At 41.5% G+C, this 17,875-nt stretch overlaps 1 protein-coding gene across 2 annotated transcripts in view; it reads right to left on the reverse strand.

Moving 5' to 3' along the window:
* JAG1 (jagged 1) overlaps positions 1 to 17,875 on the reverse strand; it is a 51,556-nt gene that overhangs the window by 19,197 nt on the left and 14,484 nt on the right. For both annotated transcript variants that reach the window (XM_019516237.1, XM_019516238.1), the window contains exons 3-6: positions 12,202 to 12,253; positions 5,350 to 5,604; positions 4,099 to 4,159; positions 120 to 250 (exon numbers count right to left, since the gene is read on the reverse strand). In XM_019516237.1, the coding sequence (XP_019371782.1) occupies positions 120 to 250; positions 4,099 to 4,159; positions 5,350 to 5,604; positions 12,202 to 12,253 (499 nt within the window). The remainder of the gene's footprint in view (positions 1 to 119; positions 251 to 4,098; positions 4,160 to 5,349; positions 5,605 to 12,201; positions 12,254 to 17,875) is intronic.

The raw sequence follows: 17,875 nt of genomic DNA on the forward strand, positions 1-17,875 counted from the left end.
GGCTAAAAAACCCAGCCAAAGGACAAAACCCCCGCCACGTTCTGGATGTTCTCTCTCAATGCTAGCTGCCAGCATTAAAATTCAAGTTTTACCCTTGGCTATCTGCAAGATTAGCATACCTTTGTCACAGAGCTGACCACCCCAGTTGGTTTCACAGAGGCATTGCCATGGTTCGTTGCAGGTGCCATGGACACATCCTGGGTGTGGAATGCACTTATCGCAGTACTGGCCTTGCCATCCATACTGACACCTTAATAAAAAAAAAAAAAAAAAAAAAAAAAAGAGCATGGAAACAAAAACTTGGAATTACTTTTGAAGACAAAAAGTAACTGCAGAACTCCCAAGGTTAAGTAAGTTTTTTTTTTTTTGGGGGGGGGGGGGTGGAAAGCCATTCAAGGTTTGTTTGAGGGTTTCTTGTAAACAAACATCTTAGCGGTTTCGCCAAGGTCTCTGAAGCCAGCCCTCCTCACAAAAGAATAACTGTTCTGAGAGAACCAGCGTGGGACCATTCAACACAATGCTACTCTATTCTGAAGCTCACACAAATGTGGCCGAGAGGGTGGGTGTATACTACAAATCAATCTCTGGATTTTGACAGAATGGATTATAAATTGGGGAAAAAAGTCAATAGGAACAATGGTTATCTAGCCCTCCCTCAGGACTGCAGTGTCCCAGGCATTTTAGCCATAGTGTGTGCACAGGAAGAGAAACCAAACACAGCCATAAACACTACCTCCCAGCATTGTAGGAGACAGCAATAGAGCCGACTTATCCTAGTGTTATCGGAAATTACCCCCCTGTGCTGGATTGTGGTAGAAGCCTTCTGATACAAAATTATGAGACCACATATGATAAAGGGATTTCTTTAAAAACAAAGAACAAATACTAGATTTGCAGGGTGTCTGTGTGCGTTTGTGTAGGGGTTGGTTGTTTTGGTTGGGGGTTGGGATGACAAACTGGCTCGCCGCATACTTAAGAGCTCATTGTTTTTCAGAAAAAGCCACTCTCCATCCAAATGTTATCTACCATATGGAGTCTGGTTTTTAAGTTATGAAATATTGCTCATCTTCAACTAACTACAGCTACTATTCTGAGATTTTAGCACAGTGGGGAAAAAACAGCTTAAACCATGCAAAGTCAAGCATGAAACTTAACATGTTACAGCCCCCTCAAGCTGGAGCCTAATTTTGGACTTGCTTCTCTCAAGCAAAATAAAACAGGGATTTTTCATATGAATAAAAAACCCCCCATGCACATACACTTGGGAAGAGAGAGGGGTATAGCTGAAGTCACAGGTTTACTAAAGTACTGTATTTCATTAATAGAGACTGGCAGTAAGTGATCAGCAGTAATAACTCACTGAGCCATTACTAAATTATGAAAATAAACTTCTGCATAGAAAGCAGTTAGGCTTTCTTTTCAAAAAGCTGTTCTCTGCCCAATAAGTCCTTCTCATGGGAAACGTTACAGGGCTCTACCCAATGGCTAAATCACCCAAGGCTAATAGTAAGTTTAACTTCCCTTCTAAAACTCTCAGATGACCAGTCACCTCCTAATTAAATATTTTTTTTTAAATGGATGTATCAATATCAGCCGGTTCAAAGCTCACATGAAACAACTGAAGTTCTGTCTATGAAAAACAAAGTTAGTCCAAACTTAGTTTCTTTGCAACTCATACTAAAAACAGAATGGGGTGGAGGGGCAGGGAAAGACCACCTTTTCTGAAGTAACTCACTGAACATCTTCTGATATGGAGAGAGAGAGAGAGAAGATGGTAATAAAACATCAAATTTGGGACCTCAGGTACAAATTTCTATAACATGAAAACTTGCAGGGATGCACTAATCTTTATAGCGGAGGCCACAGGTTTTCCCAAATGCCTGGGCCCTTTGCAGCCTCCCTTCCTGCCATATTAAGGAGGGAAAGCGCTTTAAAACCTTTCCTCTTGCTTCAGCGAAACAAAATGCAGTAAGAGTGAACTTTGTAGAGCGAGCATATAATTTTTTTTTTTTTTTTTTTTTAATTAATGCTTGCATTTTGGAACTGATCTAAGAAAACTAGACAAGGGCTATGGATAATTTTTTTTTTAAGAAAGGGAAAGTTAGTTCCAGAATCCTGGAATTTGTTCTCATTTAATAATATGTATGAAGCAGTTTCTCATGAGAAATTTGAAGTTTCTTTGCTTGTACAATGATTCATGAGTAGATTTGGTTTTGCTGGCAGGCTCATGTTGAAGCAAGTTACTTGCACCAAAATGAAAAGGGATATTTTAAGTACGTTTGCAAGTTGTCTATTGTACCAGGACCTAGAACAGTTTCTGCTAGGATGTTATTTTTAAACTCAAGTTGCATTTGTAACATACAGACAACATGACTCATCAAAACTTAAGAGAATATAAAAATCTCATTTCTGCGTTTGCTTTAAAGATATGGGACTCAGTTGGCAAGCAGAAAGGATCTGAAAGCACCAGAAGGGCAGTGTTGTTTTAAAACTATGCAAATCAAGTGTGGGAAAGTTGCACCTTGAGTAAATAAGAGCACTAGTGCATGTCTGGGCAGTAAGTGGGAGGTGAGAGACTTAGAAAGAGAAAGGCCTAAAAACAATTCAGGAAACAAAGCCTGTTGTTCGGACTAGGAGACAGCAACCCTACAAGGCATGTTTATTCTGAAGACAGTAGCACAAATCACTGGTAGCCTCAGCTGATAATACTTCTTGCGCCATCTGGCCCACACTACTTGCAGCGTGTTTTTTAATTAAAATATCTATATATATCTGTCATCTCAATCACAAATGGGTATTTTATTTAGCCTGTATAGGCTAAATTTATTTTATTTAACCCCAGTTACACCCATGCGGTTGAACATCAGAACCAAATTGAGGAATTTTTTGTTGCTTTGCACCTGCTTCTCACAAAACAAATCCACATGCATTTCATTTTTTTTTTAGTTGTGCTGTCAGCACTGTCCCTTAGGAAGGCATTTTTATGGATTCCCAAGGAAAAGAAAGGACCGCTGGAATCATCTCGTTTCACCTAGGAAGGCGTAACACAGGCCACAGGACTCGCATGAACCAATACCCCTCACCCAGAGCTTCTCTTTCAGCAGATGCATATAGCCTTCAGTTAGACCCTTTCTCCAAAGGCAGATGCAAACTGACCCCTGTTAAGATGCAAATGGCTTTCTGTTCTTGAAACCCCATCTGTATTTTACCTTGAGAACACTACCAACTTCACTCTGTAAAACATGAAAAACCTTATACTGACCAACTCATATCCCTGCCTACATATTCTCCCTTACTCCCATTCTAAATGATCACCACGAAGGAGTTAAAAACTTAATAGCTTGCCTATAAAAAGTGTTCAAATTCTATACCCAATAACCCTGTATTGATCAGGGAGAAAGCCCTCCCCATATTGTAAATCTGTAGCATATAATTTGAGACATTCCAAAAATTTTAAATTGTTAAATTGTTGTGTTGTGGCTAAACTCTGCTTTTCATTGTCTCCTGGCCAGAACTGAAGAGACTTCAAAGCAGCAGCAGCAACAAAATTCGGCATTCATCAGCATCTACTGACAAAATTCCATCCCAGCTATTAACCTCTCAGCACTCAAAGCCTGGCTCACAACAGCAAAGGAACCAAGAGATTTTACTAATCCCATTCTGAAGAATGCTTGACTTTTGCCTATTGATGGAAGGAGTTTGGGAGGGGAAGTGAAAGAGGGGGAGAGGAGCAATAGAGTATTGAGTTAGAACTTTTAGCAGAAAAGCCCGTAACCATCCTTTTTTGTTATTTGGCTTTTTTTTTTTTTTTTTTTAAGCAAATGAAATTGAACCATTTATACAGAAGCAATTAGTCACTACTTGTGGAAGCAATTTACCACCGTTTCTCCATTTATAAATAGTATCACTGCAAAAAAAGCTAAGCTATCCATTTATCTGAAAAAAACCAAAAGAAAACAAAAACACTGCTTTTCTCTTGGTGCAACCAAGTATGTATAATAGGCCCTTGCAAAATCTGGAAGTCTCTGACCCCCACCATCATCACATTTTGTGTAGCATCATTTATTCACAATTACTTAGCAAAAACATTTTGTTTACCTGCACTCTCCCGGTATTTTGCAAGAACCGTGTTTTGGGCTACAACCTTGACGGCAAATAGCTGTAACAAAAGTTATACAGAAAAGGAAAGTATCAGCATTCTGTCCATTTCCTGCATTCTCACACTCATGGGAATGCTTTAATCTCCAACTAGCATTGTAATCCTACCAAATCCATGATTTAACAGGTCTCTTATATCAAGTCTATTGGAAAGAAGCTGAGGTAGGTGGTGCCTTATGACAGCAAATCCACCAAGTCCACTAATACAGCTAGCCATAAAGAGATCCCACATAATGCCATTTTAAAGAATGCCTCAGAGGCAAGAGAAGCCATTTCACTTCATAAAGCTACAACCCCCCGTTTCTGCACTCAAGGGTGAAATAACCTCACCCTTGCACACCCACGAGTGTTACACTAGCCAGTTGAAACAATGTATTTTCCCCTTCATGTACCCACATGTACACAGCATGGTGGGCATCAAGATTTAAAAGTACTTAGGTGTTTTGTCAACAAGACGAGTCAATGTTTAGTTCCTCCAGCTGATACGTTTCTCCCATGATGATAATGCTGGTCTAAGGCTCATAATGTCAGCTCACATAAAGAAGAAACAGGCTGGAATTTGCTGCAGCCCCTTCTAGTGCAGCTCCTCTCTTTACACTTCCTTTGCACCTCCAAAAAGGAAGTCTTCACTTAAGTTAAGGGGGTAATATGTTTCTAGGTGTATTTACACAGGTAATCACTGCAGGAGGTGGCAGTGCAGATTATATTCAGGCCCCTTCTGTTCTATGCTTCAAGGTGGGGTTTATAAAATAAAATCTGCCCAAGTTTTCAAAAAGTCATTTAGGTACTTTGGAAAAGTTTGTCTGCTGAATGCAAGGCTTCATACAGTAAATCCTGCTATCTGTGCAGTAGGTACATGGGCAGCAGCACAGTAATCAACCAATCTAGTTCAACAAGAATAGCATGGAATAACCCAATCCCCCCCACAACCTCACTTTAAAAAGTCATCTCTTTGTCCAGTCAATCCTTGACTCATCTTCCAAGGTTAGGGAAGGCACCAGTTAGGGACTGCAGTGACATGGACACTTACCCTACAGGAATTATTTTTCTATGGCTCAGCATCAGCCCAATCTAGAGGTGAAATATTTCATATGCTTCTACCAATACTCCAGGCTATACAAAGGTATTTAAAAAGAATAAAAATCAAACAAATAAACAAACCACACACACTTCAAATATTAAGTAACAAACCTTTGTTGCATTCCGGTCCCATCCAGCCTTCCAAGCAAGTTTTGTTGCCATTCTGATCGCATGTATGGTGCCCAAAGAAGTCATCCCTTGGGCGGCAAAACTTGTTGCAGCCAAAGCCATAGTAGTGCTCATCACAAATCACACGGATCTGGTACTCAAAATGGGCGACGCCTGCGTTCTGTTTCAAAGCCTGCCACTGACGACTTGGATTGATCATGCCAGAATGGGATGCCTTTTCAATAATGCTATCAGGATCTACAAGTCAGAAATGAAGCTACGATTAACACTTTTGCTTAGGAGTTGGTCCCCTGTGCTGGCACTCCATTAGGCATACAGGCTTTTTGTAACAAAATACTGCAGCAAACTATTTAACTTCATGGCTTTAGCTGAAAGATGGATTCTGAAACACTTTTATTAACTGAAATGTATATGCTGTATTCTGAACCAGAGCTTGACTCAGTGGAAACAAACCCTTGAACTGCTCAGTCCTGACTTCAAGTACGTCCCACACATCCAACAGCTAAAGGGGGGCAACAAGGCCAGGACAGGGCAAGAATTAAGAGACATTTCTTCATGCCATCAGTTAAGTGTGGGAACTTCAAGTTTGATACATCATACATCTTGCTCAGCTTAATGAGTTATTAGTAATATATTGCCTCTTTTTGGCAGTAATGAAAATCTCAGGCCATCAGCCTGCAGAAGCCTAATAAGACAACTTTTACAAACTGGATATTAAGGGCCTACAGGCTCCTAGAAATTAGGTTATAAACCCAAATTGGGAAAAATAACACTTCGTTCCAGCAGAGGAACTAGTGATTTTGGCATTCAGTTGACATAAATGAGCTCACTCAATTTGGGAAATACTGTACAAGTTATCCTTTTAGATGCTACGCTTGGATCTTTAGTGTCAGCTAAAAGAGATGCCTTTCTTAGCAGAGTCAAATTACTTTGCATGCACTACAGATTTCCCTTCTCTCCTTTAAAAGTATTTCACAACAAAGGGTTTAGATTTTGTGTGAGACATCTCATTCCAGCAAAATTTTCTGGCTTTTGGAAACCTACAACTGTCTAAATTGTAGCTTGAAATAATAATAATATTTCACATTTGCTCGGAACATTGTATATATCTGTGGTATTTCACTTTGTAGTCCAGGTCTTGTGACTTAAATGATCTGACACTGCCTTACGACCTGCTGCTAGCAAGCACTTGACTGCAGAGTGAAAGTTTATCATAAAACAGCCAAAATATCCTTGCAGACCTAGAGCAAAAACAAAAATAAGTACCAGGCTAGACTGTTCTGTGTGTGAAAGCATAAGCCAGAGACAGAAAAATTTGAGGTAGAAGGGCACCTTGCCAGTAATGTGTTAGAAGGCTCCGTGTGAAATATTAGCACATTTAAGTATTAAGAAGTAAAATGTATCAAGTAGTTTATTCATTCTTTCAACAATAAAAAAGCTTAGGATTTTACATAAGGCAGACACTAAGTGCAATAAAACTGCTTCACAAAGCTGATGAAGATGCATGGGCAGTTCTCGTCTAAAGACCTTTAGAAATGTTCATTACAGCCATTGATTTTTTAGTTTTCAAAAGGAACTCCCAAGCTAACAGTTCTTCAAGACTATATAAAACCTACAATTTCTTCCCTAAGTCACACCTATCCTACTTGTACCTCTAGGAAATGCTTTAATGTACTTGGCTGCCCTGACACTACCATAGAAGTGCATCCATCTCTTATTTCCCATTTTTTAAGCCACCCTGGTACTCTTGAAACAGAGTGCGGCATCCATTCCATTTTTACAGTTTAGGAGTTGAGGTCACCAACTTCTTGTGTAGTTTGTGGTTTTCTCCAGTTTAACAGTGTTTTCTTTCCAACTCAGCTCTCACTTGTACTCTGATCCTCACCCCATGCCTGTATGTGATGGAGGAGAAGATTCTCAGATATTTTCAGTCCTGTGAGTCACTTAAGTTTCTTTTGCCATGAGTATTTTAGATGCTTAAAGACTTTTCAATATTGGTATAAGTCGCAGCAGTACAGTGCCTGCGTGTGAATGTGCACTTCTACTGTGTAGATATAAGGTTCCTATACCCCAGGGGTGGACAAAATATGGCCCATGGGCCACATCTGGCCCGTGGAGCCCCTTTACAAGCCCTGGCCCTGGGACTGCTCCTCTGCAAGCCAGTGCATCCCTGCAGGAGGTGTTGCTTTGGCTAAGCAACCACCCTCCCACCCTAGCTTGGCCTGACCCACCCCTAGCCCTGAGCTGGTGGGGAGGCACTAGAGACAAGAAGCCACTGCCTGGGAGAGGCTTTTGCTGGTGACCCTGTGGCTGTTTCGAGCCTCCCTGCCTGCCTGCGAGTGGGGGTCCCTACCATACCCCCCCATCCTAACCCCTCCATACCCACACTGCATACACCCCCACCCATACACCCACTCCCCAACCACACACCCCCTTGCCTCCTACACACAATATAAAGAGTAAGACTGTATCCTGAGCTATTATGCAATTGCATCTAGATATACTATGAAAACACATAGATCAGGATAAAAATCTTTATTTAAAATAAAATTAAAGTAAGTTACAGACTTGATGAACTGCTCAGGTCCCTTCCGACCCTACCAACTATGAAACTATGTTTGATTTGATTTTATTTTTTGGTATACGATTTGTTTTTTTTTTCCAGTTTCAAGATGGCAGAACCCTTCCACCCAAAATAAATACTTCCAGGACAAGGGGAGAGACTTCCAGTGGCAAAGGTCAGGGGTTAAGGGTGATTCTTCTGGTCCCAAAGTGGTAACCAGGGGGTGGGGCACCCATCAAGGGACAAGGCTACCCTTGCAGCCCTCGACAGCTCACCAAAACTTAAGTGACCCTCCAGCCACTATAACTGCCTGCTTCTTTTATACCCAGTGATCTTATTCCTGTTAGATTAGAGACTAATTCAGGAGAAATGTTGAAGCCTGTACCTATCCATTTGTCTTCAGTGGGACTCGCCGAGTGATTCATGTTACACTTAGGCTTAAATATCTCGCCAAAGTTGGCTTTCCCATTGGGACCTTATTAAAATGGCACCTAATGTTTGAGGCACAGCTGGCACCTACACACAGATTTCCCTTAATCCACTGTCTTCACCATATTTTACCATTAGGAATAACTATGAATGCATCACCCAAATTACATAGGGACAATGGATCTGCTTTGCTTTTGAGGGAAAGCCTTTTACCCAGTGTTCTTGATGTTACTTCACCTCCTCACAACAGTTCACTCTTTGGTAACAGAAAGCAAGCTGCAACTTCTTTTCTTGCCTCCACCCTGACATCCTTCCTCCTTCCCTCAGCAGATCTGGGGATGGCTATTTGTTACAAAGAGGGTTAGGCCACATTTCACTCAAGTTGTCTAGTCCTTTGTGTACACGGCCAGCCAAATTCTGCAGAAACACTCCCATTAATTCTCAGGCTCTGACTGAAGCAAGAGTAGACTGGTGGGATATTATTTTGCTTCTGACAGGGTAAGAAATGATCACTAAATATCTCTTCCTCTGATATGGGTCAGAATAGTTCAGCTGTGCACACAACTTCTGACACTGCTCATGCAGGCTTCTATGACCCTGGTCAGTACCTGGGCACCAGCCATCACCAGAGGAAAAAACTCTCAGAACCAACTATGACACTGTAGGCCAAACATTTTAGCAAGTCTGCCCTAAATTAGTCCCACATCTTCCCCAAGAGCCACTCTGATCCACTGCCTAATCTGCTGCTCTGCTTTCTGATCTGCCATGTGCCACACGGAGGCTGCCCATGCCACTTGTGACATGCATGCTGCAGGCTGGCCAACCCTGAACTATGACAAGTTTTTTCTTTCTAGTTTTTCTTCACTCTCCCTCAGTACCACCTGCCAGTATACACTACCAGAGGCACAAAGCTCCAGGCTTCAGGAAGAACTCCCAGAAGCCTGCTACTACTCCATCCCAAAGAGATTTTAAAGGGTACTGAGAAGCAGCAGGCAGCAAAAGAAATAAGAATGAAATCAGCCAGCCTCTAGGGAAAGCGACCTTCATAGCTCCCTCAGTATCATCCATCCTCTGATAAAATGGTTAGAGGAAACATTACTCGATTTAAAATTGATGTAGTGGAAGAAAGCAGCTTCTGGTATCTTTTTAATTTGTACCATGCACTTAGCATCAGAACTGGCTGGTTTCAAGCCCATTTTGTAGGTCCCCTGCCATTCTAAACTGCTTCATCTCAATTTGTCAGTACAAGCATAAGACAAGAATTTCCAGGCTAGTTCAGAAGTGACTAGCCATTCTGCCCACAGGCTGGCATTTCAGCTAGTACAGCCTCAGGGAGAAAAAAGAAATCAAGGTACATTAACATGCTTTTGGCCACCCAAACCGATTCATTATGTTTGAAGTCTTTGCCTCAGAATGTCTCCTAGTTATGGTTTAGTTTACCTTAGGCTAAAACCTCTTATGCTTTGCTGGAATTCATGTGCAATTGATACTAGTAATTTACAATAGCTCTTTGACATGCTGCAAGATATATACAATTAACAGAGCTGACATAGCATAAAACTAACAGCAGAAAGATGGAATCTAAATACAGACATGAAGACAACGACCTGATGGGTTAAGTCATGGCCCTTTGATTTCAATGGGGCCAGGATTCACCATGAGCACTACTCAGGGGAAAGACTATTTTGAGCTTATGGTGGTTAGGACAGAAGGAAGGGAAGCAGAAGCAGGAGGCGGATGCAGTCTCGATTCTTAGCAATATTATTTCACTAGGAAGCTCAACATATGCCACCAAAACTGAGAACCTACTAGAGGTATAGCTTTCTTTAAGAACCCTTGCAGAGGGAAGTTATAGAATTCAATAAGGATTAAAGCATTAGAGTTCCACAGGAAGTTCTGTAGAAGCTTACAAAACCACCATTTTATTTATTGGCAATTGTATATAGGTTTTAAAAAGTTCTCTAGAAAACCTTATTCTCAGTGGCACTTTGAAAAAAAAAGAAAGTGTGCTGTCCATTAAGCACAGGCAAATTCCTTCTAAGCAAGGTGGTGATGCACAAGAAAAAAGGTTGGGTTTATGCAGTACAGCTACTTTGGCAAAGCTACTGGGAGAATTTAATCAGCAACATAGGCAAGACTAAGCCTGCCCTTGGTCAAACATGCTATTGGAAAAAAAAAACCCCATGAGAATTTTGTCCGAAGACAATTGTGCTTCCAGAACACTGGAGCAAAGAAAGGATTCATTGTGTAGCTTTGGAAAGTCAGTTTCATGAAAATACATGAGACCTAATAATAGAAAAAGTGGCAGAGACCCAGACTGAGACGGGAAAAAAAGCGGTATCCTACTGTAAACAAGACCTTCATTTTGAATGCAGAGACATCTTCCACTTATAATTTGACACTGCCAGTGTAGCAGGCTCTATGGGTATATTTCCCCTTACCCCCACATAGTGTGTGTAACTAAGGCCCAAAGAATTTTCTGTTTAATGGTTCTGGGATGTTGTCGTCTCTGCATGCTCCTCTCTCAGTAGTAGCTAGAGCAAATTAGAAGGCAATACCTGGTGTCATTTGCTAACACCTTTCATTAAGTTACTACTCTATGCAAACTTTGCAGCATCTGGAATGAATGGATCCTCTTATATGAAAAGGAACTGCATATATGAGATTGCTATGCCCAAGACCAGCTCCAATTGGGTCCGTCTGAGCACAGGGATCTGTGCTCCTCCTTCCACGCAGCCTGGAGATCATGAGTCCCATGCTGCTGTTGATAACCCAGGCAGTTCCCATTTTCAAAATAACTGGGATTATAACAACTAGACACAGATAGGTTGGGTCTGTTTTGGGGTTCATTTGGGGGAGTTTTTGGGGGGTGGGGGATGCTGGAAAGAGTAGGGAAGACAGCCCAGTATTTTCTTCAGGAACAAAATCCGGGAACACCATAGGTCACCCAATTCCTAGACTGAAGCAACATGTGGATCTAATGGCTTCTGATGCCATGGGAAGGTGAACCCCTATATATGCACAAACCAAAATCCTGAGCTTTGTGGAAACCTCATGCTCTGCCCATTAACATTTAAATACCATTTCAGAATACCCAATTACAGCAGCCCATTAATAGCACAGCTCACAAGCTGCAAGGATTTTATTACTGCCTGTGGCTAACAGGAAAGTTTCTGAAACTGACCACATGAAGCCATTTCAGAGAAAGATGTCTGCCCCACTTTTCAGCCAGCTTCATCATGTGGCACCTGGTAAATATTTTCCAGCGTCTAGCTATAAATCCTTTGATTTAAATCCTCCACCCCAAGGAAAAAAAACAAAACACTGATCACAGGTTTTTTTTTCATCCCAAGTCATCAAAATAACTTTTACATTTAGTCTTATTTGGCTTTTATAAGCTGTGTGGGTTTTTCAGCTCTGAAATAAAGTTTTGAAAGCATCTAGATCATTTAAGCCCCACTGCAAGTCAAAAGGATTTAGGCTCCCAAGTACCCTTTTTAAAATCTGACTTGGGTGCTTGTAGGAGAAAAAGTTACCTATCATCTCCATTCAATAATCCACCCTCAACTCCTCACCTAAAAATGGAGGACGCGTAAGTACACACAGTATCCCAGGCCCAAATCCCAATCTGCATAGGCAAACTGCACATGTGCAGATGGTATGACATTTTCCCCACATTCAGCAGAGAACGTGTAGGTTCTTGTCAGCAGAAGTAGTATCGTGACTGGGAGAAGGGAGGAGGGAAAAGGAACTGCCACAAATTAGCTGCCCTCTTAACATAAAGGCCTTTCAGTAGATAGTCATCTGAGGAGTTTCAATGGAGTAAAGCAAAAAACACTTACTAGCAGAGTCATTGCTGTAGTCCCATGCCTCCACAAGTAATGTATAGGATCTCTGTGAAAACAGAAATACATTTGTTAATACTGCAAACAGAGACAGCCTTTAAAAAAAAGTAGTTTGTAGATGTGCATACATACACACTTTATATATTTGATCTATCTGTACAGCTGTAATAGGCCATTTTCATTTATTTAGATGCAGATGTTCCATCTCTCCCACTCTGAAGCTTGCCCATTTAGGACAAAATAAGCAACAGATTATACTTGAGACAAATGTAAGCCTCTAACCCCTTAAATCAGACTGGATAAGGTAGCTTAAGAGACCTTTCACCTTGGATTGCTCATCTTTGTCAACACTAATGTATCTTATGTTCTTAACCAGGAAGTACAGCTTTTGACAGTGTGCTGTAGCAAGAACTGAACACGTTTGGCAAAGATACATCATGGCAGGGGGGAGGAGGGCAGGAAAAAAAAAAAAAAAAAAAAAAATCAGCTGCTTCAAAAGAATTTTAGTTACAAAAAGCCCTCTCTTTCTTCCAAACCCAGACAGTTTTTTCCATCCTGAAAGCAAGGAGTGTTGCTAAGATTACCATGCTCAGGCTAAGCAGTGCAATCTCTGGAGACATTGCCTTTCAGCACCCCCTTTGAAAGCTTTGTCTGCACTAGGCCATCACTGCTCCCACAAGTATCAGGTAACTAAGGAAAGAACTGATGAATCTGGGAAGGGGGTGGGGTGGGGTGGGGTGAGAGAGGCAGCGTAAAACAAAGCCAAGGAGCAAGCTCTTTAGAGGAGCACAGAACAGGAAGAAGTGCTAGTCACCTACGTGTCACAGGTATAGACAGACTGAATGTGCCAATGTGTTTTCTACCATTCCAGTAATAATCATAAGCATTCAAAGGGATCCCTTCAGGCTGGAAAAATGCCAGCTATTACATTCAAGCCACTTCAGTCTTCAAGGACAAAGCCAATAAGGCATTCCCTGCCTTTATTTTGCTATGCTCTAGTTTGATCCTTCATTTTCCAATACTGTCATGGTCCCAAAACACGCTTATAAACCACATTCTCAAAAAAAAAAAAAAGAGTCAGAAGTATTCAGCAAGAAACCAAGACAGTGGTGGTCGATTGTTTGCTTCTAATGTGAATGCAACTCCCTCCATCCCAGTAAGGAAGGGGGAGAGGGGGGAAGCATGGACAAATTAGGTCTATGCATAAGAAGTTACACATCGCATGGCTTATTTTCTTTACTTCCCATCCCATTGCCAGCACTAGGTAGAGATTCATTTGCAGCCACTGCAGACAGCAAGTATTAAATAGTGTGCTACCAGAAATGAACTGCATTAAAGCAGTAAACAGCTGCAAGGTGCAAGTCTCAGACAGGACTTCAAACCCACTTTAGAAAAAAAAAAAGAAAAGAAAAAAGTCTGCTTTGCTTTCTTATTTCTCATGACTGGACACAGCATGCAGCCTCTGAATGAAAACCTAATTTGTGATAGACACCAGCTTGGACTATAGCCTAAATGTTTCATATTCAAAGCAAACTAGGATTCTATTTCGTTCACTGATAACTGTGGGAAAAGGCTTCAAAAGTAAGCAAAGCTGGGCAAGCTGAGACATGTGCCCAACCTTCTAAGCAGAACCTAGATCAGCCCAAACCATTTTTGGTTAATAGTTCATCAATAAAAGTTACACATTATTTGTTACTATTCTAGAACCAGTCTGGTAACTTGAAGGAAACCCCTAAGACTGATTGGACTAGAGCTGCCAAACATCTTTAAAAAGGTTTTCCCATGCAAGTCCTGAGCCCTATTAAAATGCACGTTTCACTTCATTTGTGGTACTGCTACCCAGTCACCATCCCTCCTCAATTTAATTACAACATTGAGAATGAAGACATGTTACTGCAAGCTTAGAGGGAAAAAGAAAATTAGGGTGATGCAGAAAATTAATTATAGCAGCCCACACAACTTCCAATAAAGTGAAGGATGTTTTCCTTTTTACCTTGCATAATTGTTTTGGAAGATATTTTGTCTAAATTCATAGCAACAGTTCCTGTTCAGTTCTCAGGGTTGTTTACCAACACACCTCACCCTTGAGGAAAGGAAAGGCAGAATTGTGGCTTTGAGTGCTGCTGTTGCCACATACCTATGACCACTTTCCAAAAATACATGGGGCTTCATTATAAAAATAAATAAATAAATAAATAAATAAAAGCAAACACTTTTACTAATGGGATGGGGGGAGGGAAGGGGAGAGGGCTGGAGAACCTACCCTAGCAAAAGATCTTTCAAAAATATTTCCCCACCCCCTCACAACAAAAATATTTGTAGCAGAACATAAAGCTACTTAATAGGAACAAAGTAAGCAGTGGCATGGATGTTAGACTTTTTTTTCAAATAATTTTGATAAAAAGTGGTTTAGTAACATCTTTATTGACACAGTCAGACTATTGCATTCATTTGGCCATGCCAGAAAAAGAAAGCAATAGTCCGCATAGACTACTTCGTTGAGATGTTAGAGCATTTTAAAAGGTGCACGTCATCCCCACTCTATAGATTAACAATTAAGATATCTCAGGAATGAATACTTAGAGCATGGAGGTTTAATTTTTCCCATGCCCAAAGCTGACCTCTGCCCATCTTCAAATAAATATACACCCAGACACAAGAATTCCACATCGTGCACCTTCTTCCATCAAAGGAAGGTACCAGGCAACAAATCAGCAGCAAGCTATGACAGAGTCACACCCAATTAGCCACTGTAAATCTGATCTTCACCAGAAGGCACAGATTCCAACAGAAGACCAAAGCCAACTTGAAAAGAACTTCAAGCCACTGGCTGGCAGAATATTCACACTTTCACAGTTTATTCAGTGCAGAGAACACATTATAAATATACCATCACCACACTTGAACCAGGGGTACAGAAGCTATGAGAAGATTAAAATAGTTGGGCTTATGCTCAAGGAGCATGACAAGCACCAGCTTCGTCTTTTTCTTCTTTTGGTGGAGGTTGATTTTATACTGAAGGGAAATCAAAGAGACTTGGGAATCATACTTAAGAACCATCTACTAAGTTTAAAAGCCTTTGATATTTATTCCTGATCTACACATAGTGCCACAAGACCTTTGCAGACCCTAAAACTCAATCCTCAAGAGCCCCCAACTAGGATTCGACGGCATTGCCACCTCTTTCCCAGATTAGTTGTGTGGACACAACTTTGAATGTATTTCACTGAGCAGATGCATATTTCAGAAGGACTTTAAAAATATGACAGGCTCTGGAAGAAATAGTTGCCAAAAATCAAAAATCATTATCCAATTTCAGGCACCCTTTTTGCTACATCAGGAGAGGACCAGGAAGACAGTTCTTCGGGACTTCTGACAGACAGGGGAGAAGGCTAAGTTTCTCTCTGCACGTTTCCAGAAGCCGCAAGTCCTTCTGAAACCATCTTTACTTTTCCTCTCCTTCCTTTTCCCATCCCCACTACACAGAAGAGCACTTCAATGAGACATAGCAGCAGTACAATTTGTAGAGGTACCCTTTCTTCTTCCGGTTGTGGCCAATCAAACTTCGTCTTCTTCTGCCCGAGATGTTTAACCATGCAAGCTGTTTTGCAAAACACAGAGCATTGCTTTGCCAAGTGCAATGGGAAGTCCACATGATTGTGCAAGCTTCTCTTCTGTCAAACAGGGTAATCAGGTTAAGCACGGTGATGCTCAGCCTGTGCCTTGACAGCCACATGCAACTCCCCCAGAGACTAAAGGACTTGGAGTTACTCTCTTGCTCTCCCTGAGACTGAGGCAGATTGCCAGTCTCCTAACACTGACAAAAGGGGGTGGAAGAGTGCTGAGCAAATGGGCGTGGTAAGGAAAAGGGAAAATAAGGAGCAATTCAAAGTACCCAAGAGGCAGGGAGGGGGGGCAGTGCTGAACAGGTTTTCAGCTAGTCACAAAACCACTTCCGCAGAACCGTCCACAAGGATCTCCTTAGGCACCACCTGACAGCAAGTCAAGATGACACCACACAGGCATGCCGGATCACGCCAGTTCTTGTTGTCTAACTCCATTTTTGACAGAGCAGCTGTCCGAGGCTGAAGATTACCGGTTTTGCCAGCCAATGAAATACAGACATTTTTCGCAAGAGAAAGAAGGGGGAGAGAGAGAGAGAGAGAGAGAGAGAGACTTGTGTTGAGTGCAACAAAGTTTGCATCTTTTGGGGCCACCTAATATAAACCAAACTATCAGTTTTAGTCTGAGGACCTAAGCTGGCCTGGCATGCAGTTCTGGTTTTATTAATGTAAGCAGTGACCTTGCCTCCCAATGTTCAAGGCCTTTGGGAACTTCAGAAGTTGTCTGACTCCACATGCTGTGCAGTATATTGGAGGCCCAGTCAAAATACGGCTGTACAATAATGGCCCCATATGAAAAGGCAACAGAGCATTCTTTTACCCTTCATAGTGTGAAGCAAATTTCTCTTTCTTGGCTGTACTGATGGTGGTAAACACTTCATTGCCACATTAATGATGGGACATAAAACGCACACACACACGCACAGTTGTATAAGCAGCTCCCAGGAGCTTTTTCCTTTCGAAAGCAGAAGCCAAACCAGTAATTGAAGTCAAGAACTTCTCTGTGATACAGCTGTCCCCTCTTGCCAAATGATGAAGGACACAAAAGTACCGCTATCCAAACTGTGTGTGTGCTGCATCCAATAAACCAGGCTGATCTCTGATCTGGCAAGCCTACTGGAATAATGAGTATCCTGTGAATACATAATGTGCTGAAGTTGCCATTGTGTGAAGTAGAGTCCATGGTTTGTCTGGGAGCCGAGCTATGCTGAGTCTACTGTTGCTTCCTGTTGCTTGTCCTGTATTAGCATTATTTTTGGATAGGCCCCATTATGTTCTGTAATCCTCACTGCAGTCAGTATGGCCACACCATTGTTCTTGGTTAATATTAGCAGTCAATGCCTCTGTCTGGGTGGCTGGACTACAATGTATTCTAATCACAAAACTAGCATGCAATAACCAAACAATGTACCAGAAAGATTTTTTTTTAAACTATAGCATCTCAATTTTAAACCAACTTTCTTTTTTTTTTTTCCCCCTAAAGTGATCTCAGCTGCAGGGAGCGTATCACAATAGCATTTTAATCAGTGCCATATCTGGTTACAGGGTTATTTTCTCACGAAGTCCCTGCTCGTCAACAAAGACCAGTAAGCAGGCCAAGATTTCAATGGTCACTTTAAAGCCCTCCCCAACAAGATTACTCACTATTCTTGTCACTGCCCCTACCTGTTTAAAGAATCCCACTGATAATTAAATGCACCAGTTACAAAAGGGTGGCAAGGTTAATAGAGAGAATACCTAGTAGCCAGCCAAGCAAAACAGTTAGGTTCACACAGAGCAAGCTTGAACAAGAGGCTTTTCTACTTATTTACCTAAATGCATAAAAACTGGGTTGAGCTGGTAAAGGCCTCTGAACGTTTGACTATTTACAAACCACTTTAACCACTTCTATCCACATTTTACAGTTTCTTCTGTATGCTACAACAGTGATGAATGTAATTTATGCTGTAGAACAGTGACCACAGAACCATGAGTTCCATGCAGTTAAGGGGTGGGGGGGAAGCTCAACTTGATTTTGACATCTCCCCCCCCCCCCCCCCCCCCCCCCT

Source organism: Gavialis gangeticus, unplaced genomic scaffold, assembly GCF_001723915.1.
Source record: "Gavialis gangeticus isolate Ggan-Ray unplaced genomic scaffold, GavGan_comp1, whole genome shotgun sequence".
In the NCBI taxonomy this organism is placed as follows: domain Eukaryota; kingdom Metazoa; phylum Chordata; order Crocodylia; family Gavialidae; genus Gavialis; species Gavialis gangeticus.